The 21,460-nt window shown below is 40.1% G+C and overlaps 1 protein-coding gene across 2 annotated transcripts; it reads left to right on the forward strand.

Annotated features, from left to right (window-relative positions):
* The first annotated feature begins 1,074 nt into the window (after window positions 1-1,074).
* LOC109422418 (uncharacterized) lies at window positions 1,075-15,635 on the forward strand. Of its 2 annotated transcripts, none has more exons than XM_062857128.1 (8): window positions 1,075-2,191; window positions 2,609-2,681; window positions 2,740-3,157; window positions 3,219-3,563; window positions 14,148-14,515; window positions 14,585-14,822; window positions 14,882-14,962; window positions 15,028-15,635. In XM_062857128.1, exons 1-8 carry the CDS (start codon window positions 2,176-2,178, stop codon window positions 15,601-15,603), a joined length of 2,115 nt encoding a protein of 704 aa, XP_062713112.1. In that variant the 5' UTR covers window positions 1,075-2,175; the 3' UTR covers window positions 15,604-15,635. The 2 variants fall into 2 exon arrangements, with proteins under 2 accessions (XP_062713112.1, XP_062713111.1); XM_062857127.1 differs by having other exon boundaries at window positions 2,609-2,677.
* The last annotated feature ends 5,825 nt before the right edge of the window (window positions 15,636-21,460 follow it).

Below are 21,460 nucleotides of genomic sequence, written 5' to 3' on the forward strand. Positions count from 1 at the left end.
CCCCAAAAAGTTGGTAAATGGCTTTCTGTAATATCATCTGGTAGCATTGACTTTAAAAGCATTGGATGAGGGGTTTTATCATTGAAAATAAGTACATAATTGAAAAATCACTGCCATTTCACCCATTTATCACCCCACCTACCCAACCACCACTTACGAAAAGCTAATAGCCGTGGCTTTCATATACCTGAGACTTTACCATAGTAAATTGTTTCCATGTGGGTGAAAACATCAGTTAAATTTCCCGATGCTTTAGAAAGCCGCAATTTGGTTCAACTCATGATTACTTAACCTAAGAGTTCATCCGAGAACTCATCTATGAATACCTCTGGTAATCTCTCTACGAGTTCCTCCTAGAATTCCTTTCCGAATTTCTTCGGCAATTTCTCTACGAGTTCCTCCGAAAATTCCTCCGAAGGTTCTTCTTGCAATTACTTTACTAGTTGCTCTAAAAATATTTATGGGGGTTGCACAAGGGATGCCCGGAATTTCCTCCGAGAATTCTTCTATGAGTTCCACCGGTAATTCCCCTAGAATTCCTCTGGAAATTCCTCTAAGAGTTCCTCTGGCAGTTTCTCTTAGAGTTCTTCTAAGATTTGTTCCCGGAATTTTTCCAGGAGCTTACCCAAACGTTTATCTAAGAGTATTTTTTTTATATGCTCTTTTGGAAATTCGTTTAGAAGTTCATCCGGGAATTCCTCTAGGTGTACCTAGAGGAATGTCTGTACGAGTTCCTCCGGGAATTTCTTAAAGAGTTTATTCGAAAATTCCTCTAGAGAATCCACCGGGAATTCCTCTAGAATTTCTTCCGGGAATTTCTTTAGAAGGTCATCATAACAATTATTTCAATAAATTTTCAAAAAACATGTGAAAATAAAAAAACCGTAACTATAAACATGTCATTGCAAAAGTTACTAAAAAATAAAACACTGATATTGGTTAACAGAATTAACAAAAAAATAAAAATTATGACCACGCCGTTTCACGCCGCCGCCGCCGGCCAAAAAAGTGCAAAAAGCCGCCGCTGACAGATTTCAAATCGGCACACACCTCTACGCAGGCGGTTAATCATGCTCATGCTCATTAAAATTAGGAGGATACCTGAAACTCCATAGAATATGCGAAGGCTTGAATATTTTTTTGGAAAATGCCCAGAAGCAACACTCCCAAGTTCCATCAACCAGAAAACAAATGTGTTCCCATATTTATATTTTGTTTTCATTTTGCTTTGACTCAAGAGCCTGCGGCGCACTTGCGAAATGTTTACGGCGCATCAGGGCGAGGCGGCGCACAGTTTGGGAAGCACTGAATTATTTTTTTTGTCTGTATTAACGAGATGTTTAACCCTAGGCTAGTTCATCTCAGGACACACGCTTTACTTCCCTTCCGAAGGAAACACCAACATTTTGTCGGGAGTGGGATTCGAGATCCCAGGTCCTCGGCGTGATAGTCTTGTGTTCTAACTACCACACCAGGTTCGCTCTACAGCACTGAATTAGGCTATCAAACTGTTTTTTATAAATGGAATGCTGCACTGCACCTCAGCCCATGGAATAAAAAGAGGATCTAGTGAAATAAAGACAATGAATTTTTTTTGTGACTTTGGGGCTCTCTCTTTACCTCAGCTCTCCAGGATTGCTCACTGTTTTACTACATGTAAACTTTCGATACCAACCAACATAGACAAAGTGTGTCATAAAAGTAGCATTTAATGTAGTGTATGGTATTCATTTATCGCTGTTCGGGATAATATTGAAGCATATTGGCCGTAACCCTATATCTTATCTTTGCTTCGATTATCATGTCGCAAAAAACGAAAATTCTTCAGTTGTAATCCGTTTGTGTTCCAATTTTGACCGTATTGAGATTGCCCTGGATCGTAGAGAAAAGCTCGAAATCCCATCATGAACAAGAATCGTCCCTTGCCACCGCCGAAACCTGGATCGCACGAATTCGAACAAGAGTTGCCTCCACCTTTACCGCCAAAAAAATATAAAAATAAATCATTTAGCAACCAGCAAAAAGTTACATTGACAAAAGGGAATCAAATTGGAGACAGTAAAGTTCAGAAATTAGTGCAGGAGTTCCAAGGATTGATAACTAAAAGCATGAATGCAGAGCCAGACTGTCCAAATAATGTGATCAACCCGACGACTACTGACGATCACATCTACGATGAAGTTTCGTTCAGGTATTGTATTGGAAAAGCAAAACCTATTTTCATAGACGCATTTATTTGGGCAAAAACCAAATCGGATGAAAGTACAATCAATTAGATGTGTCATCACATTTGTCTAGATGTGAATGTAGGAGTGACACCGCAAGTCATACATGTATTCAAACACATTGTCATGTGATACACATTGTTTTAAAACTTTCAAACTTCAAGAAAAAAAAATGTGCAACCGTCCGATTTGTATTAACAGTAAAATTAATTGTTGCATCAAAATTGTAACGAATTGTACCGAAAGTTTAGATGTCCAATTGATTGGACCAGTAACTTAAGCATGTTGGAAATGTTCTTATACTTGATTTGCTGCCCTAAAGAGAATAGGTGAATTTAACTCTTTATTTGTATAAATTCACATTTTGCTTGTTTGCAACGCAGATCAAGTACCTCTGGTTCCTGCAGTGCTGAAACAGAAGAGCAATGGAGTGATTTTTCATCTGATTCCGAGTAAGTAGGTAATTGTATTATCGTGGCGGCTATCTGTAGTTCAATGCAGATGTTGATTTCAGGCATTACTACGACGCCGTAGCCTTCGATGTAATGGATCCCAATGATAGCCTAGCCAAGTATGAGCGACAAAACTCAACACTGAAAAACGCTGTTGCTGAACTTCTAGAAAAAGAACAAAATTACATAGACGGACTGATGAATGGCATACTGTACTTCATTCCTTTATTGGAGCGTGCAATTCTTCCGGAGGGCTTACGTGGGCAAAGAAACAATCTGTTAACAAACATAGAAGAAATTCACAAGTTTCATCAAGACGAGTTCCTACCCGCACTACAAAGTTGTAACGAAAATGTGGATCAAATTGCGGAATGTTTCATCCGTTTCATTGATTCGGATAAATTCTACTGCTACGTGAAGTATGCAATGAATCGACGAAAGGCGGATACAATTTTTGAAAGACATCGACAATATTTTACGGTAATTGAACTGCATGAACCAACTAGTTGTTCTTCATTTGATCAATTCTCAATTCTTACAGCAAAACCAAATGGTGATGCAGAGCTTTCCTCTACTACCAATCCAACAGCTTCCGCGTTACAAACTGTTCATGGAAAAATTTATCAAAGAAACTCTGAAACTGGAGGATGACATAAATACGGCATCGAACACATCCAGCATTCACAAAGCACATGAAATGATAAGCCAATTGAATGACCTGGTAAACGCAGCAGTATCAATATGCCATATTCCAGAATGTGAGAGTGAATTCGTGGCTACTACTTCGTTTTCGCAGTCGTATTCAGGTTTTAACCGCGAAAATGATCAAGTTTCTGTTTTGATTTTGAAGCCTGAAAGTAATAAGCAATCTTCTCGAAATAATCCGGTAAGTAATTTTAAATCTTACGATACTACAGTCTCTCTCTCGAGTAACTCCTACTTCAGCTTATGTGACTGTCATATGACTAAAATTTGTCAGGAGGAGGAAGCTCCATAAGATTATATATTACATGCATGTTGATTGACTTCCTTTTTCATTTACATAGTTAAACTTTGTGCAAAGCTGATTTTGTTCAAATTAAACAAAATAAAACAGACAATGCACTGGCAAAATTAGATGAGGCTCTCAAAAGAGAGAGAGGCGCGCGCATCGTTTTTCTTTGCGTTTGACGTTTCACACTAGCTCCTCCTGCTGACGTTGCTGATCATATCCACCAGATGATGGTGGTATGAACTGGAAGATGGATTTTCACAAAATTTCACGTCTGTTTACTTACACCCCCTCATTACAATATGTGTGGAATGCCATTATATTTAGCAAAATCACTAGAATTGCACGCTCCCTTTGAAACGTTACGTAATTTATGCATGGTTTTGCATATCATTTTTTTTATAAAACATCATACCACAATGTGTAAAAACTAGCGATTGCAACAAAATTTCTTCATTTTTGAACGTTACGCAATTTTTAAACATTCCCTGCCTCAATAAACGAAAAAAGCATTACACTACCCCTGTACTCACGTAGATTTAACTATTTGTAAAGTTCAGCTGAAGTGCCTTCATTTCATCACGCAATTAAAATTTAATGAGGTGGGCGAAAATATGTTCACTTCGTGGTCCAAAGTAAAGTCAGGTGTTCCAAAATAGAAGCCGGAGCTCCTTCAACAGTTTTTATAACTCTTGTATTTACTAAAACAATTTTGAGTTCTGGTTGGCCTTTTTCGACAGAACACATCTAGCTCTAAGTAATGCCTACTGAAATTATCCATGTTGTAGTGAAAACCTTCTTTGTTCGATGAATTGTTTATCCACTTCCTAAAGGAGCCCAAAATACCTCCCTTACCCTATTTTGTGAGAACATAGGCAAGTAGCCTTGAGTCGTTGCCAACAGCGAGCGAAAAGTCTCTTTCCACCGCAGCATCTGGTGCAACCGCCAGTACGAATAGCACACGATTGGGTTCAACACCGATCAGCGATGTTGATAACACTAGTTTACAGCATTTTTGAACTCGGTAAGCTGATGATCATTTTTGGTGTAGAATCATACCCTGAGTTCGAAAACGCGAAGGAAAAAAAAATACAGTAGAGCGGAATTTTTTTCGACTTCCCATACAAGGTAGATGATTTGAAATCGATTTTTGTTCTATTTTTAAGCAACGTCGCTCACTTCACACATCTCATTCTCCGTTATCAATGCTCCGATTAAGCTGATTTTTTTTACTGTAACTCGCCTAGGGGCTGTCCATAAACCACGTGGTCATAAGGGGGGGGGGGGGGGGGGTTCGGCCAATGACAATTTTGTATGGACAAATTAAAAATTTTGTATGGACAGATGACCACGCGGGGGGGGGGGGGGGGGGCAATATCTTGAATTTCATCAATCTGACGCAAAACCTGCATTCAGATGATCGAATGGTATTGTATTCAGCTTTTAATATATGGAAAAAGATTTGAAATTGGTTGAACGAAACGCAAGATATTTGAATTTTAGTCAATTCCATATTTTTAAAAGTTGTAAAACTAGTTTTTGAGCTAAAACTCAAAAACTGCTCTACTTAAAATTTTTTGAAGCGCGATTTCGAAATCAGTGCTAAATTGTACTTCAAAAATTTTGGTCGTTGACAGAAGTTCACGATTTTCGTTTTATTTTGTAAACTTGTGTAATTATCTTTCGCCGTTGAGCGGACGCCTTGCAGTCAAACCGTGCTTTTCATCGCAAAATATGCTCATCACGAGACATAGTTGGCTTGGTATGCGTGCACGTTTGTGTCGGTATATTCGAATGCTTTATCTGTGTGCCCCGCAAGCGTTCTAGCCGAACCGTCTCTATCTAATCCATTCGGTATGGCCGAGCCGAACAAACGAGCGCGCTGCGACACAAGCAGATGCTCACACAGTCCTTTGCGCTTTTCATTATGTTTTTCTTTCCATATCTTTGCACTTGCTCATCGTTGATCAGAGCACGGCATAATCGCGCGTGACCAAATTACAAATGATGAGCATTGATGAGCAAGTAATCGGTGAAAAATAGCAACATTGCTCGTGTTTATCCCCGCTCTCTTTATAACGCCCTCTAGGGCGATGTTAAACAGCAAGTAAGTACGAAAGATCAACACCATGCCGTGACCCTCTGCGAGATTTGAAAGGACTCGAGAGTCCCTGATTGTGACTATCACACTTTGGACCTGGGATCGAATCCCACTCCCGACAAACTCACAAAATATGAGTTCTTCCTTTACAATGGAAGTAAAAACTAGCCTAGGGCTAAAAATTTCGTTAATACAGATAAAAATAAGTGACCCTAGATACTCGAACTACGCACATCACTCGATTTATTAACGCCTTGCCTTGATCAATCGTACCAGTTTATCCGGTAATCCACATTCGTTCATAATCTGCTATAGCTGGTCTCGATCGATTGTAGCATACGCCGATTTAAAATCGCTGAACAAATGATGTGTGGGCACTAGTGTGGGTCATCGGAACCATTTTCTCAGATCAAAGCTTTTTTGGTTCCGTTTCGGGTCCTGAGTATCTGTGCAAAATTTGAGCACGATCGGTTGCGTCTACACTTTGCGCATTGCAGTTGAAATTTGTATGGGATTTTGTATGGGAAAACATACTTTTTTGCATTTTTGTCATAAGTTGCAAAAGTTTGTCTGAAACTTTTTAACCGATACTGTAAAATGATAGCCTAGGATGTTCTGAAAAACTTTGTTGAAGACCGCAAAGCGATCCGATGCTTGTGAAAATAGTTATAACCAATAAAACGCATGCATGTGTTTATGTTTTAACATGTAAAGGAATAACAATAGCAACAAAATCATGCTGTTTCGCCAAGCAATGCCAACGCTATAACTTTTTTCATAAGCATCAGATCACTTCGCGGTCTTCGACAAAGTTTTTCAGGACACCCTAGGCTATGTTTTCACTTTATCGGTTACTTGGTTTTAGAAAAAATCGAGCTTGTTATGGGAGAAATGCAAAAAAGTATGTTTTCCCATGTAAAACCCCATACAAACTTCAAACGCGATGCGCAAAACGTAGACATAACCGATCGTGCCCAAATTTTGCACACTTATTTGGGTCCTTAAATGGGATCAAAAAAGCTTTGATCTGATGGGATACCATCGATTTTTTTATTTTTCCATATAAACGATGACCCACTCTAGTGGGCACGTTGTGTTCGTGGCATTTCTGCAACACTTGACGGATTTCGCGCCAACTCGAACAAATGTTGACAGCACCCTCTAAGATTACAATGAAACTTTCTGGGTGTGAAGACCTTGACTAGATAAGCCCCTTTGCGTACTTAGTTTCTAAAAATTATCTACGCTATCTTTTGAAAAGGGCAAAACTTTTTTTAACGATTTTTTTAAATGTGTTTAATAAAAAAAATGACTACTCCTACAAGAAAGTGTTTTATGGGTGATTGTCACTAAATATGTCAAGTTTCAAGAAAAATATTGAGCCCTACACTGAAAAAAAATCGTTTTTAAAAAAATCAAAGTCGATTTACAAAAAAACACCATTTTTAATTTCGATGAAATTTTGTCTTCAGATAGGTAATTTTGTTCCCTACCAACCGTCGATACACTACAAGATGGGCACTTTTAAGGAAAAAAAAGTTTTTCTGACAAAAACTTTTTCATGTCCAAATGATTTTTTTTTCAGTGTCTTTTGTTATCAAAAACTAAACCAGTGAAGGTCGTAATCATCTCGGAATCCAATTAGACTGATACAAATTTATTTTTGACTTTTTGTCCCCCCCCCCTTCAAAAATTTTTGGCTGGATTTTGCATTTTGAGGGGGCAGACAAAAAAATATTTAGGGTATGTGTTCCATCATTAATCTCACGCTCCCATATTCATTCTATTCGAAAACAAGCGATTACGGCACCGATTTATTCCGTTCTTTTTGTTTTCATGGGTGCTCACTTCTAACAAAAAATACAAAAATAAGAAACAAATCAAACAACGCTTCAATCCTTTGTTTTTCGTAGGATGAAAATGGGAGCCACATGCTTAAGAAGGGAACCAATACGCTATCAAAATATCGGGTTGTGCTGAAATTTTTTTAACAAATCCGATGAGTTTTTAATATTTTTCAGATTAAATGCTTTATTATTTTTATCCCACCCCTCGACCAGCCAAAGAGTGGTGGGACAAAAAGTGAAATAAATATTTGTAACGGCCTTAAACACAATTTGTTAGGAGATTGTGTCTCTTTTATTCAAGGAGATTTTGTCTTATTCGTTCAATCAATTCATTTTTATATTTAAATAAATACTTGTATAAATAAATAAATGTATTCTCTTATTAAATAACGAATTTCGCCCCAAATCGTATTTGGAGTTAGCAGCAACTTCTCAGAATACAATGAAACTTTCTGGGTGTATAGACCTTTACTAGATAAGCCACTTTGCATACTTAGTTTCTTCAAAATTTGTCTAGACAGTCTTTTGAAAAGGGCATTTTTTTTTCAAATGCATTTAGTAAAAAAATGACTACTCCCACAAAAAACCCAGTCAACCAGTCATTGTATAAGATGTTGAATAAGATGTTAAAGTGGAGGCGATATACGTACCTTTCACATGCGCCTAAATGGAAGCATGCACGCATATGGCCTCCACTTTATCATGGAACATCTTATACGATTACTGGTTGTCTAGGCAGTGTAATATGGGTGATTTTCACAAAATAATTCAAAATATAAAAAAAATGAAAGAAAACCAAATTGAGCCCTACAATGAAAAAAATCATTTGAAAAAAAATCAAAGTCGATTTACAAAAAAAAAACATTTTCGTTTTCGATGAAAATTTCTCCCAAGATAAGTAATTATGTTCCCTACTACCCGTCCATCAGATATCAGTAGGTCGTCTCCAGAGGTACGTTTTCCTCCAACCGTCCATACACGACCTGACAAGCACTCTTAAGTAAAAGCAGTTTCTCTAACAAAAACTTTTTCGTGTCCAAATGATTTTTAAGTGTCTTTTGTTATTAAAAACTTTATCAGTGAAGGTTAGAATCCCCCCAAAATCCAATGAAACACATTTTGTTATAGATTTTCATTTATTCAATCATTTGGAAAGGTTTTCTTTTATTTTATTTACATAAATACTTTATTAAAAATGTATCCTCGTCGCACCTTCTTATCGACTTGTTTCAAATGCATTCAATGAAAAAATAACAACTCTTAAAAATAAATTTTGTGTGGGTGATTATCACAAAATATTTTTAAGAAATAGTATTTAAAACATCCTGATTGTGCCCTTCACTGAAAAAAATAATTTAAAAATAATACAAAGTCGATTAAAAAACACATTTTTGATATCGATGAAATTTCGTCTCAAGATAGGTAATTATGTTCCCTACCAACCGTCCATACACCACAAGACGGGCACTTTTAAGGAAAAAAGTTTGCCTCAAAAAAAAGGGTGTTTTTGGTTTTGAATCGATTTTGAATTTTAAAAATAACTTTTTTCCAGCCTAGGGCTCAATTTGGATTTTTCCAATATTTTTTCTTAAAACTTGACTTATTTTGTGTTACTAATTACTAATATTTTTGTAATAGTAGTCATTTTTTTACTAAACGCATTTGCAAAAGTCAATAAAAAAATTTAGCCCTTTTCAAAAGACAATCTAGATGAATTTTGATGAAACTAAGTATGCAAAGTGGCTTATTTAGTCAAGGTTTACATATTCAGATAGTTTCATTGTAATCTGAGAGGGAGCTGCTAACTCCAAATACGATTAAGGACGAAATTTGCCATTTCCTAAGAGAAACCATTTGTAATAAAGTATTTATTTAAATATAAAAAATGAACTGATTGAATGAATAAGACAAAATCTCCTTGAATAATTGAGACAAAATCTCTTAACAAATTGTGTTTCATTGGATTCTGAGATGATTATGACCATCACTGGTTTAGTTGATAAAAAAAGACACTGAAAAAAAATCGTTTGGACATGGAAAAGTTGTTGTTAGAAAAAATTATTTTCCTTAAAAGTGCCCATCTGGTGGTGTATGGACGGTTGGTAGGGAACATAATTACCTATCTCGAGACAAAATTTCATAAAAATCAAAGATGGTATTTTTTTGTAAATCAACATTGAATTTTTAAGAACGATTTTTTTAGTGTAGGGCTCAATTTGGATTTTTTTTTTCAATATTTTTTTCTTGAAGCTTGACGTATTTAGTGACTATCACCCATACAATACTTTCTTGTAGGAGTAGTTATTTTTTTAATAAACACATTTGAAAAAAATCGGTAAATTAATTTAAGCCCTTTTCAAAAAATAGTCAAGATAGTTTTTAAAGAAACTAAGTATGCAAAGTGGCTTATCTAGTCAAGGTCTACACACCCAGAAAGTTTCATTGTAATCTGAGAGGGTGCTGCCAACTCCGAATACGATTTGGGGCGAAATTCGTCACTTGGAGGATGGCGAACATCTGATCCGTTGTTGCGCTTCCATCTCTTTGGATTTAGCTGAGCGTCATGCAGTATTTCTTATTCAGCCGCTGGATATCAGAACAGACGCTGTTTGAGCCGCACCTCCTTGGTAAACAGACGCTCGGGTCGTACCTCCACAAGCTATCTGAAGTCAGAAGATCAACAGTGCCCAGACTGCACTACCAACTAAGCACACACCTCTTAGCTGGCGGTCTTTGTCATCGATTGGCCAGTGGAAGCATGGAGACTAGAGCTATGTTGCACACCTTATCGACTCACCGTTTTGCTGCCCGTGGTCCTTATAACTCTCTTTGTCCACGGAAGGTAGGCAGGATCGACATCACGCCTGCTTCCTGCTATTTGACCTTCCTGCAAGTAGGGCTTCATCAGCCAGCACACAGAAAGACAAGGAGCCTACATCTACCCCAGCCTTGTCGGGGATGGCTTTCCAACCGCGTGTTCGGATCTAACCCGGTAGTATTAAACTTAAATGGCTGATGGCGGTTAGAAAGGACCACGAGAAACTAGTGGCAACTGCGGCAGCGGCAGAACCCGCGAAGTCAAAGGTTACGATGTATACCCAGATGAAGGCCTTCGCTTTCGCGGATGGCCCAAAGATGTTGCGGGTGCTAAAGCGTGTGATGCAGCCATCAGGTGAAGATCTACCAGGTGGTGCCCACAAGGCCAGGCGGCTGTTAACTTCGCAGGTCGGCAGTAAGCCCGGCAAGTCAGACCCCAGCTAGGCGTCTCGAAAAGGTGGGCAGGGTGGGCCTGAAAAACGGGGATTGCGACCAATGATTAGTCCTGAACAACCACAAGATAGGGCTAGCCAGGAGGAGGACGCCCCTTGAACCAAAGTAGAACGGAAGAAGAGAAGGAAGAAACCGTAAGTTGTGCAAGAGCGTATTGATACCAGGCCTAGACGATGTAGGAAGAGAAGTTTCAAGTGCGAGAAGGGTGACCCGCTCGTCATCAAAACAGAAGAGTCTAAATACTCGAAAATCTTGAGGGCGATGAGAAGACACGTCAAGCTCGTGGATCTGGGAGCCGCCGTTCGCAGAATTAGACCTACTCGTACAGGTGGAATGATCCTCAGGCTCAAGCGCGATTAGTAACGCAAGGGCGCCGTCTACAAATAGTTTGGCGGATGAGGTTCTTGGTGAGGGCTGTTACAGCGGAAGCGACTTTGAAGGTGAAAAACTTAGACGAGATCACTGTCATGGGAAAGCTCATCACGCCACTGCGGCAGCTGAGCCAGGTGCAAGCGGCCACCGCAACCGTTAGTCTGCGGAAGGGCTCGGCTGGGACACAGGTGGCTTTGATGCAGCTATCTGTGGCGGACGCTAATAAGTCCGTTTAGTAGGGAAGCTTAAAGTGGGCTAGTCAGTGTGCCAACTGACCTTACACGAACCACCGGAGGTTTGCTTCAGGTATCTGGAACCATGTAGGTGATGCGGCGGCGAAAAACACCCTGTCCAGGAGTTTGTGTCTACTACCTATGAGGGCTTCGTGGTCGCCAAATTAAACGGGGTTTTTCTACCAAGAGTACCTATAGTCGGAATGGAGCGGCACGATTATTGACATTACCTGTTGTAGCCCTGGCCTAACAAGTAGTTCGAACTGGAGAGTAGACGATGGCTACACTCATAGCGATCACCTGGTGATTCGATGTAATATCGTCTAAATCAACAGCAATCAGCGGGTAGACGAAAAGGCGGCTAGACCAAGACCAAGCTCTTAAAGGTGAAAGACATCGGTGCTCTCGCTTGCGTGCGATGCGATGCGGTCATGCCTAGGCAATTCTACCCTAGAAATGCACAGATAAAAATAATGACATTTACACGTCATGTAAACTTAGGTTTAGTAATGTAAACTTAGTGTTATGATGGTTTACATGATATATCATGTAAATTTACGTTATATGTCATGTAAAAACTCAGAGTCATGCTGAATTACATGACATATAATGGAAGTTTACATGATGTTTCATGAATTTTACATGATATGTCATGTAAACTTCTGTGATATCCCACGCTCCAATTATGTGCATCATATGTCACAGAACTTTCCACTCTTTTTTCGATCTGTGTGGGAGACCACCGGCTTACTGATGCACTCAAGCAATTACGGACCTGCGCCACGCCTGCTTACGGGCTAGGCGGCAGATGCAGCGAGCACGAACTGAGGAAGAGCGAGATGAACGGCGGGTGGTGTTCACTTCTGCTAAATTGAATGTTGCTAAACACCGAGATGATGGCGAGCAGAAAGGCCTGCTTTCAGGGTCTCTGTCAGAATGATAATGCGAATCCGTGGGATGATGCCTACATGATTGTGATGGCCAAGACGAGAGGTTTAATGGCTCTTACAGAGCGATCCCCGGAGATTTTGGAGGAGATCATCGAGGGGCTTTTTCACGTCAAGATCCTAGTTCTTGGTCTCCTTTTGTAGGACTGCCGGGGAATGGGGCTAGAAATTAGGCGAGGGTCACCGATATAAAACTTGCGGAGATAACGAAGTCCTTTAGCTAAGATAAGGCTCCAGATCCGGACGGAGTTCTAAACTTGGTCATAAAAGTAGCTATTGCAGAGGCTCCCGAGATGTTCAGGTCTGGTATGCACAAATGCCTGGACAAGGGAGCTTTCCCAGAGGTTTGGAAGCGGCAGAGTCTGTTTCTATTGCCAAAGGCAGGGAAACCACCCTGAGACTCGTCGGCATATAGACCAAAATAGTTGATCGACACGGCGGGGAATCATAATCAACAAAATGTTGAGGCACACCGAGGGTTTAAATGGTCTCAGCAAGCAATGATCAGTGTAGGCGATTGCACTATTACTTCGAAGTGCTTCTTGGGGGTTGATGGTCGACGATAAGCTTACCTTCGGTGGCCAAGTTGACTATGCCTGCAAAAAAGCCTCCACAGCTATAGCGACACTGACTGTCCCAAATGATTTCTAATAGCTCTTCGGTGTATGCTAGCAAGCGCAAGCTTCTGGCTAGTGTCGCTTCGCCAGGTATGGCGGCCTGGCTTGGGGTGCGGCGCTAAGTACCAAAAGCGTGGGAAGCTGCAAAGTACTTAAAGGCTAATGTGCTTGACATCACTGGTTATGGTGCCTATCGGTATCCTTATCGGGGTGGATTTGGAGTGCTTCGAAACGCGTGGCATAATATAGGCATACAGGGCCCATATAGCCGAGGCGGTAAACGCACGGGTATTCAGCATGACCATGCTGAGGGTGACGGGTTCGATTCCCGGTCGGTCCAGGATCTTTTCGTAAAGGAAATTTCCTTGACTTCCTTGGGCATAGAGTATCTTCGTGCCTGCCACACGATATACACATGCAAAATGGTCATTGGCAGAGGAAGCTCTCAGTTAATAACTGTGGAAGTGCTCATAGAACACTAAGCTGAGAAGCAGGCTTTGTCCCAGCGAGGACGTTACGCCAAGAAGAGAGAGAGAGAGAGAGAGAGAGAGAGAGAGAGAGAGAGAGAGAGAGAGAGAGAATATAGGCATACGCAGGACTGCCAGATGGTCCTCCATGGTCAAATGGTAGCAGCGTTCCACTAAAGGACGGTGGAGCCACAGATTGATCCAGGGGGTAGATAGTTGGGTTAACTGGCGCCATAGGGAAGTAACATTCCAACTGAGCCAGGTCCTTTTGGGTCATGTGAACTAAGGTGATGTTATGTTGAAGCCACACCGCGAATTTTCAAGACAACACATCTGATGAACCAAATCACGGATTGCACTCAAAGTTGATCGATTGGTCACCACCAACGGCTAACCAATCGATCAACTCTTCAGCGCTTTGCGACATTAGGTTCTTCAGATTTGTGCTCTTAAAAATTCGCGGTGTGGCTTCGTCATATCTTTACCTTTAGCTTGCTGGCTTGCTTTTTGAGATGTCTGCGTCGGAAAGTTTGTCTTTATTGTTACCCTAGATATGAAGAACTACAAACAGGACACCTAGACTAAATTAATACATGCTCAACTCACTTTTGTTTTCTTTCTGCAGATAGACCTTTTTGCCCAGGGTAAGTTTACCCAAGTACTGGAAACGGACATTTACGATACGGCTCACTACCGGTGGTACAAAGCGAGATTTTTCGTGTTCGAAAAACTCATAATCTACACTGAAATTGTCAAAGATACTTTTCCCTATCGTGGACATTACTTTGATTCGGAAATCAACCATTGGACAGATCATAAAAAGCTGCACTTGTTCTGCCTGCAGCGAGGAACACAGGAAATTCAAATGCACTACAACAAATCCATCGAAGCTACTGTAACAGCCATTCGGCAGCGTGTAACTCCACAATTCTCCCCAGAATCAGAAATCGTCAAATTGTCAAAACCCATTCAAGCAATGATCAAACCGGATTTGTAAGCTCCAAAATAGAAACGCGAATTTGGCAGTTTTTTTCGAATACTAACTTTATTTATTTGTTTCAGCGATATGGAAAATAGCATCACGGCAATGGTTAACTCGCAAATTCAGTTTGTGAAAACCTTTAGAGAAAATGTTGACTTTTATTTAGAAATTGATGCTAATTTCCAAGTTACTCATTTTCGTAAATTCAGGGAAGTTTGCTTGAATATGCTACAACAACATGAGCGTGTTTTATCTGATTTATCATCTAATGCTAAAAATATGTCAAAAATTTGTACAATGTTCTTGCAATATGTCAAGGTATAATCGGTGTTAATTTAAACGAGATCAGAATTCAAATAACTTCTTATTTTTTCCAGGTCGATTTTCCTTGTATTTATGGAGAATATTTGAAAACTGTCCATGCAGGGAAATTCATCAGAACTCGAATCACTCCAAACGTAATAATAAAAAAATCTCAACTTTTATATACAGCTGCAATTGATTAATGTTTATGTTTTTTTAGGTTGTGGACGTCTTATCGATAGATGACTTCTTATACCTCTGTATCGATAGGTTAGAGGATTTCACCTTATTTTTCACAGCGTTGACCGAACATTTATCGGAAATCATCACCAAAAACGTATTATTTGATAAAACCCTATTTCAACAAGTGGCCATTGTCCAAGTTCAATTGGAGAAATTCTCTCATAGCGTTGGCGAAAACTTCCGTTTGCTGTGTCTGGATGATGGCGTCAGCAGTTGTGGTTTGGCTTTGGTCAGCGAGCAGATTAAGATACAGTCAGGTCAGCTGCGAACAACCAATTGTAGGATTTTTATTTGTGAACGAGCAATCGTTTGTGTCGCCTGCAGCTTTGAGAGCCGACTAACAAAACGAAGTGAACGATTCGATGAAGTAGTGTTTTTCGACAGGTTTTCCGGAAGTGACCAACCGATGCGAATGAGAAAAAGCATGAGATACAAGGATATGATTTATTTTACGATTGAAGGCACAAAGTATAGTGTTAAATTTAAGAACAATCAAGCTAGGGATAAGTTCCATGCTAATTATGTACAGCAGTATGTTTCGGTTGGAAAATAAATGTGATATTTTTGTTATGTTTGTAACTTAAATTTTGAGTTATTTTCTTTCGCTTGTCTTGCATAATTCAATGCCAGATAGAGAATACTTTTAAATAGGGCCCTTGTAGCCGATGAGGTAAGCGCATGGCTGAGGATAGCGGGTTCAATTCCTGTTCGGTCAAGGCATTTTCGTAATGACAACAGGGCAATAGGGCCCTAAAATTAAAGTCGAAATTCCGCTTTTATTGAGTTACAATCAAGCAGTACCTTCCATGAACTCGAATAAGTAAAATGGTAAACAGTTCTAGTTTGACAATTGAGGTCGACCTTGAAGTAGTGCAATTCGACATTTTTTAAAACTATTCCTTTTTGAAATACACAGTGAAAATAAATCACTGAAAGTATAAGTTATAAGGTAGGGAAAGTTAAAAAAAAAATTAAAAATCAAAAGTTACCGTCGTGCGGGGCTTCTTTATACACTTTTTCATGGTTTTTCAACTTAATGACATTATAACTCCCAGACTAGTGAATGAATTTCCGCAATTTTTATACACAATAATTGTGAGTATGTATGTAGGATGTATGCAAAATTTGAGCTAAATCCATCAATAAACAAAAAAGTTGTTCATACACCAATCGGACACATCTCATATAGAACCGGATGGGGGCTACTTTGGACATTTTTATCTATAACAAAACTGCATTTCAAATTCCAGGGTTATTTGGAAAACTACATTGTACCAATACTGTAGTATACTGTATCATACATAATTTCAATAAAAATATGCGTTTTAAGATGGTTCTGTGCTACCTTTGGTATTATGAGCAGCGTGATATTGCTATATAGATAGCCTGAAAAAAGGGACCATCAATCCTTTATTTGGGCGAAACGGTCATTTATAACGTAAACGATACAAATATTCGATTGTATATGCTACGTTGATACATTTTGAATGAATTGATCAACCCTTTGAAATTTATGAACTGCAGAAACAATGCCTACAGACCAAATGTTCTGATACGTTATGTATATTATATTGGTTTATTCGATAATTTTTCGCGTCCTGACAAGCAATAAACGGTCTGTTTGAAAAATAATTTCAACCAAATGAAGGGGAAACTATTGCTTTATAATAGTTCCTAAGACATCAAACAGATTTGAAACATATTTTGAATTCAAAAAATCCATATTCAAAAGTGTCCAAAGTAGCCCCGCATTTCAAAAGTAGCCCCGCACGACGGTATGCATTTATTTACATCCACGGCCAATAAAAACATCAAATATTGAGTAAATATGTACTCTTGGGCAATCTTCTTCTTCTTTTTCTTTATGGCTCGACGTTCGCATTGGAACTTGCCAAAGAAACAGAACCAGCTGAATAACAGTTTCTTAAGTTACAGTTTGCTTAAGAGTGATTTGTTCCACTCGTGAACAGCAAAAATGTTGGTTGGGTGGCCTGCCTCTCTTCAACTTAGTGTTTTTAGAGCACTTCCACAGTTATTAATTGAAGGGCTTTCTTTGCCTGCTATTGCATGAATTTGTACATTGTGTGGCAAGTACACTAAAACCTCTTTTTATGCATGTTATTTTTATGCACATTTAATTTATGCACCTTTTTTATGCCCTGCATAAAAAGAGGGAAAGCTACTCAGAACCAATATTGTGCATAAGAATATTTAATAATGATGGGAACTATTGCAACGGCGGCCAAGGGGTGTTTACAGAGGAGAGCAAAGGAATGTTACAGGCTCGTTTTTGGGTGTTTCCGAAGGTCTCATGTGCGTTACATGGGGCCCGAGTGGGTCTTAAGGGGGTTTCAGAGTCATTTCAGGAAGTCTCAGAGTATTTTAGGTTTCAGAGGCATTACGGAGGCGTTTTTAGGGGTTTTGGTTTAGGAGGATTTTTGGTGGCATATCAGGATGTTTCAGACCTTTTTCAGAGTGATTCAGAGGCGTTACGGAGGAGTCTCCGGGCTGTTCGGAGCTTCTCAGATGCGTTACATGGGGTGCGAGGGGGTTTAAAAAGGATTTTGGAGGCATTTCAAGGCGTTTCAGAGCATTTTCGGTGGGATTCAGAGGCATTACTTAAGCGTTACGAGGAGTTTTCGTGGGGTTTGGAACCCCTCAGGTGCGTTACATGGGGTCCGAGGGGGTTTAAGGGGGATTTTGGAGATATTTCAGAATGTTTCAGACCATTTTCGGCGTGATTAAGAGGCGTTACGAAAGCGTTACGGAGCAGTTTTAGGGGGTTTGGAGCCTCTCAGGTGCATTACATGGAGTCCGAGGGGGTCTAAGGGGGATTTTGGATGCATTTCAGGACGTTTCAGAGCCTCTTTGGTGGGATTTCGAGGCGTTACGGAAGCGTTACGGAGGAGTTTTCAAGGGGTTCGGAGCTTCTGAGGTGCGTTACATGGGGTCCGAGGGGGTCTAAAGGGGATTTTGGAGGCATTTCAGGACGTTTCAGAGTCTCTTCGGTGGGATTCAGAGACGTTACAGAAGCTTTACGGAGGAGTTCTCAGGGTTTTCGAAGCCTCTCAGGTGCGTTACATGGGGTCCCCGGGGGGTTTAAGGGGGATATTTGAGGCATTTCAGGACGTTTCAGAGCAGACTCTCCTCTCCTCTCCTCTTCTTGGCGTAACGTCCTCACTGGGACAAAGCCTGCTTCTCAGCTTAGTGTTCTATGAGCACTTCCACAGTTATTAACTGAGAGCTTCCTCTGCCAATGACCATTTTGCATGTGTATATCGTGTGGCAGGCACGAAGATACTCTATGCCCAAGGAAGTCAAGGAAATTTCCTTTACGAAAAGATCCTGGACCGACCGGGAATCGAACCCGTCACCCTCAGCATGGTCATGCTGGATACCCGTGCGTTTACCGCCTCGGCTATATGGGCCCTTCTGCAGACTCTGAAAAACCTTAAAACGCCCCTCAAACCTCTTGCAACGCCCTTTAAAGGCTCCTGAGATCCTTTGAATTGCCCCTAAAGTTCCTTGGAACGCCTCTGAAACCCAATCAATACTTTTGAAATACCCCAGAATTCCCCGTAATCCCATGAAAACACCAAAAAATCTTGTCAGAACCACGGTTGCAAAAATTCCGAAGCTCCCAACGAACGTGAGTTTTTGATTTTGTCTTTAAACCACACCGCTTCTGACGTTGAAGCCCCTGTCCTTCACGGAGGCAATTGAAAAGAGAATAAAAATTCTCTCGTCGCTCACACTGGGGAGAATGCGAGGTTCAAAAGCAACATTTTCACTGTGACCGGCACTCAAACGACAAAAATTCACCACGCTTGCTTATGGGCGAGTCGCATTCATGCAGCCGGTGTTGACATGTAGCATCCATCAGCGCAGAGCGTGTGTTGATGATGGTGCAGTCATTACCTCCACAAAGTAGTTGAATATTTCTGCGTTCACTTTCAAGTATCTCACAGCGGAGCTGAAAATGAATGTCAAAAGCATTCAGTTCAGCAGAAATTCATTCAAATGAATGAGATTTTTTCAACCCTAGTCAGAACACCCTTAAAAGACTCCTCAAATCCCCCGAAACAACCCCTTAAAACGCCCCTGAAGCCCCTTGGAACCCCCTTTTTGGGTTCTCTGGGAACCCCCTTAGCCCTACCTCAACTGCCCAGGAGCAAGACCTGTTCTCGCGAACTAGATTCTCTAATTGAAGCCCGAACTTAATTTATGCATAAATTTCCCTCTTTTTATGCCATTTTTAATTTATGCTCATTTTTAATTTATGCAGTCCCAGCTATGTGCATAAAAAGAGGTTCCAGTGTACAATGATATACTATGCCCAGGGAGTCGACAAAATTTTCCCGACCGGAACGGGAATCGAATCCGCCGTCACTTTTGGACTATATTTTGTGGTTTAAACCTAGAATCTAGATAGGGCTTTAGGAGCTATTTTCTCCTCTTCCTAAGCATATAGTGTATTCGTGCCTGCTAGGGATATGGCTTGCCCCAGTTTGGGCGTAACTCCAAGAAGTAGAACGGCTTATTACTGTTAATAGTGTGTCAAAAACGCCTATGTAGATTAGGCAGTTCAGATTCCAAACAAAGCAAAGCAAAGATAACCGTACTCATCGTAGTTGCTACTCTGTGATTGACCAAAACAATCGAAGTTGCACAGAGATCCAATGAATGGTGGTTGGGGCTGGCTACACACTCTCAATGTGCACAATTCGAGAGTTCAATATTTTAAACACAATAACGGCGCCGGCCACGTCCTTACGGTCATCGGGAAAGGGAAGGAATGTTAGTTCGACAACCGTTGTTACTAGAAACCGTGGAATCCACAGCATCCCTACAGTTGTCTCGGGAAGGAGTATTTGTTAGTAGGTAAGGGTAAGGCGTGGATCTTGGAGCCACCTTTGGTAGGTGATGTGATCCACTAGTTACATGAAAATACACGACACGACAAGGGTAATGCAATGTACTTCAACGATCGTTCGATATTAAACGCGTCACCGCATTGATCATTTACTTAACCGTGAAGATCGACTTTTCCACGAAAGTTATCGCGCGCTTCTGGTTCCGCCTTCAATATTCGCGTCCCCATCTCCCTACCGACAAAACGAACCGACTCACGAAAATAGTCGTGCGTTTCTCACAGTAATGAACTTAGAGAATACGGAGAATTTGTATTTTTTATTTATTTATTTATTTTATTTTTTTTATCTGTATTAGCCCTTGGCTAGTTCATCTCGGGACCCACGCTTTACTTCTCTTCCGATCTCACATTTTGCGAGTTTGTCGGGACGGAAGTGAGATTCGATCCCAGGTCCTCGGCATGATAGTCAAGTGTTCTAACCATCACACCAGGTCCGCTCCACACGTAGAAAGTGTGCCCGGAATTCAATTCAGGTTTCGCCCGAAATAGACGTGGGCAAGACGGAAACAGAATTAGAGAGACAATTATTCAATCTTATTATTTTAAGGAAATTATAGTTCTTTCACAATATATTTTTACGTGATATAAAAACTAACTTATAAATTAGCAAGTGATACCAAATTGGCAATGAGGCATTAAGCGAGGTGCAAGAATAAACTCGATTATTATTGGTCGGTGCTTAGGAAGACGAAAATTAGATAAAAACCCTATTGGGATAACAGGTTGGGACACCGCTTGGAACTGAAAAGAAAACCCGTGAAGGTTCTGCGATCCGTATAGGACACATCATCCGGATTATGCCACCGAACCTGTTGGAAAAGTTTTGGCAGGAAACTGCTGATGGTGAGACCATCTTTGCAAATGTGGAAACTCATTGTTTTCCATGCATTCCACTGAAATATTATGGTTTCTTGCCTAATTTTATGCTGTTTGAGCAAAACTTTGGGTAACTGTGTTGTTGAAATTGCAAGAAATAAATAATACAACATCACAGTTACCCAAACTTTTGCTCAAATAGCATCAAATTAGTCAAGAAATCATATAACCCACGCTGTTTGGACCATTTCATTACAGAAATGGAGTACTGATCATCTCACCATACAAAAATCCAGCTCACTACTTTCAATCTAGTACTTCACTGATTGCTTCCTATAGGAAGTCTCTGCATACAAAAATCCAGCTCACTACTTTCAATCTAGTACTTCACTGATTGCGTCCTATTGATATGAAATTATGAGTTATAAGCAAAGAGTACCCAAAATATGACCCGCTGCCCAAATGGTTCCGCACCCTATTTAAACTAATTCAACGATTAGTAAAATTGTATCAAAAATGATTGTAGTAGTCTGTGATCACGTGCATCATTTAGCTGTTGCATATGTATAAGTTTCGGTTTATTTTTTATACGTTTGCATCAATTGCATGTGCTGCTGATAATAAAGAAAACTGAAATATTTTCAGTTCAGAACAAGATCAG

This window comes from Aedes albopictus, chromosome 3 (genome assembly GCF_035046485.1).
Source record: "Aedes albopictus strain Foshan chromosome 3, AalbF5, whole genome shotgun sequence".
In the NCBI taxonomy this organism is placed as follows: domain Eukaryota; kingdom Metazoa; phylum Arthropoda; class Insecta; order Diptera; family Culicidae; genus Aedes; species Aedes albopictus.

What these genes read in the sequence shown, in the direction of transcription:
- LOC109422418 (XM_062857127.1), top strand. Translation starts at nt 1,905, where the DNA reads ATGAACAAGAATCGTCCCTTGCCACCGCCGAAACCTGGATCGCACGAA. An exon ending in TACGATGAAGTTTCGTTCAG is followed by an intron (nt 2,192 to 2,608) that starts GTATTGTATTGG and finishes TTTGCAACGCAG; the next exon opens with ATCAAGTACCTCTGGTTCCT. An exon ending in AATCTTCTCGAAATAATCCG is followed by an intron (nt 3,564 to 14,147) that starts GTAAGTAATTTT and finishes TTCTTTCTGCAG; the next exon opens with ATAGACCTTTTTGCCCAGGG.